Here is a 1,451-nt window from a genome sequence, read left to right as displayed (position 1 = left end):
TATCCAGGCTTCACCAGAGCCTCCGGCTCCTAGTGGAGCAGCAGCAGCAGCAGCAGCAGCAGCAACAGCAGCTGCTGCTGCTGCTGATGGCCGGCAGCTGAGCAGCAGCGATGCCTCTCAAGGCGAAGACACTGCTGAGAAGGTGGGGGCGCTGCATGCAGCTGGGGCTGCTGCTGCTGCTGCGGGTAGTTCTAGCAGCAGCAGCAGCAGCAGCAGGAGGAGCAGCAGCAGCAGCAGCGCGAGTTCACCTGTCTGGGCTGTACGTACACCTGAAGCTGCAGCAGCAGATAAAGAGGAAGCAAGAGCAGCAGCAGCAGCTGCTGCTGCTGCTGTTGCTGCTGCTGCAGCGGAGCTGGAGGAGACACTTCCTGGGATCGTCGGCCTCCGGCAGTGGAGACGAAAAAGAAGAGACAGCGGTGAGAGGAGACTGCACATACACCCCACACTTTCAGCTGTCTGTACACCGCACCGTGCTGCAGCATATACACCCCACACCTTCAGCTGTCTGTACACCGCACCGTGCTGCAGCAGCTCCTGCAGCAGTGGGCTGCAGCAGCTCCTGCAGCAGCGTGCTGCAGCAGCTCCTGCAGCAGCGTGCTGCAGCAGCTCGTGCAGCAGCTGCTGCAGCAGCGGGCTGAAGCAGCGTGCTGCAGCATATACACCCCACACTTTCAGGTGTCTGTACACCGCAGCGTGCTGCAGCAGTGACACTCAGATTGGTTAGGCATTTGCTCTGCATGCGCACTGCTGTTTGTGTTGTGCCTGCTGCAGCAGCTGCAGCAGCAGCAACTACTGCAGCAGCTGCAGCAGCAGCAACTACTGCAGCAGCTGCTGCTCCTGTTGCAGCAGCAGCTGGCGAAGCAACAGCACCCGCGAGAAGCATGGCGACGGCCCCCTCGTGGGAGGCCCACGGAGACGCAGCTGCAGTGCAGCAGCAGCAGCAGCAGCAGCAGCAGCAGCAGAAGGGGAAGGAGCAGCAGCAGCAGGAGCAGGTGCAGCAGGAGCAGCAGCAGCAGCAGCTGAGTCGTTCTGAGGCAGAGGCGAAGAAGACACCAGCGAGAGACACGGACGCTCTTGCAGCAGCAGCAACAGAGGAAGCACCAGCAGCAGCAGCAACAGCAACAGCAGCAGCAGCAGCAGCAGCAGCAGCAGCAGAACGTGATGAAGCGGTTCCGCTTACACAGGCTCTCAGTGTAGGGGACGACGCAGAGAGGGCCCTATATGTGCTGCGGTCCTCGCGAGAGGAGTTGCTGCTGCTGCTGCAGCAGCAGACAGAGCTGCCGCAGCAGCCCCTCTCCGTTATGCTGGCAACTGCTGTTGCTGCTGCTGCTGCTGCTGCACCCCCAGCTGTTCTCGCTGCTCTCCTAGCAGCTGATCTGCAGCTGCCTCGCTCCACACAGCAGCAAACGCAACAGCAGCAGCTGCTGCTGCTGCAGCAACAGCAACAGCAA

The 1,451-nt window shown here is 61.6% G+C and overlaps 1 protein-coding gene across 1 annotated transcript in view; it reads left to right on the top strand.

Moving 5' to 3' along the window:
* Positions 1–1,451, top strand: part of EMH_0048820 (uncharacterized protein) — a gene marked incomplete at both ends in the record, with an annotated part of 6,281 nt that overhangs the window by 2,847 nt on the left and 1,983 nt on the right. The window contains 2 exons of the mRNA XM_013496451.1: positions 8–416; positions 772–1,191. Of these exons, the coding sequence (XP_013351905.1) occupies positions 8–416; positions 772–1,191 (829 nt within the window). The remainder of the gene's footprint in view (positions 1–7; positions 417–771; positions 1,192–1,451) is intronic.

Source organism: Eimeria mitis, genomic scaffold (genome assembly GCF_000499745.2).
Source record: "Eimeria mitis Houghton genomic scaffold, Emh_scaff2112, whole genome shotgun sequence".
In the NCBI taxonomy this organism is placed as follows: domain Eukaryota; phylum Apicomplexa; class Conoidasida; order Eucoccidiorida; family Eimeriidae; genus Eimeria; species Eimeria mitis.
This window is presented reverse-complemented; position numbering and strand designations above follow the sequence as displayed.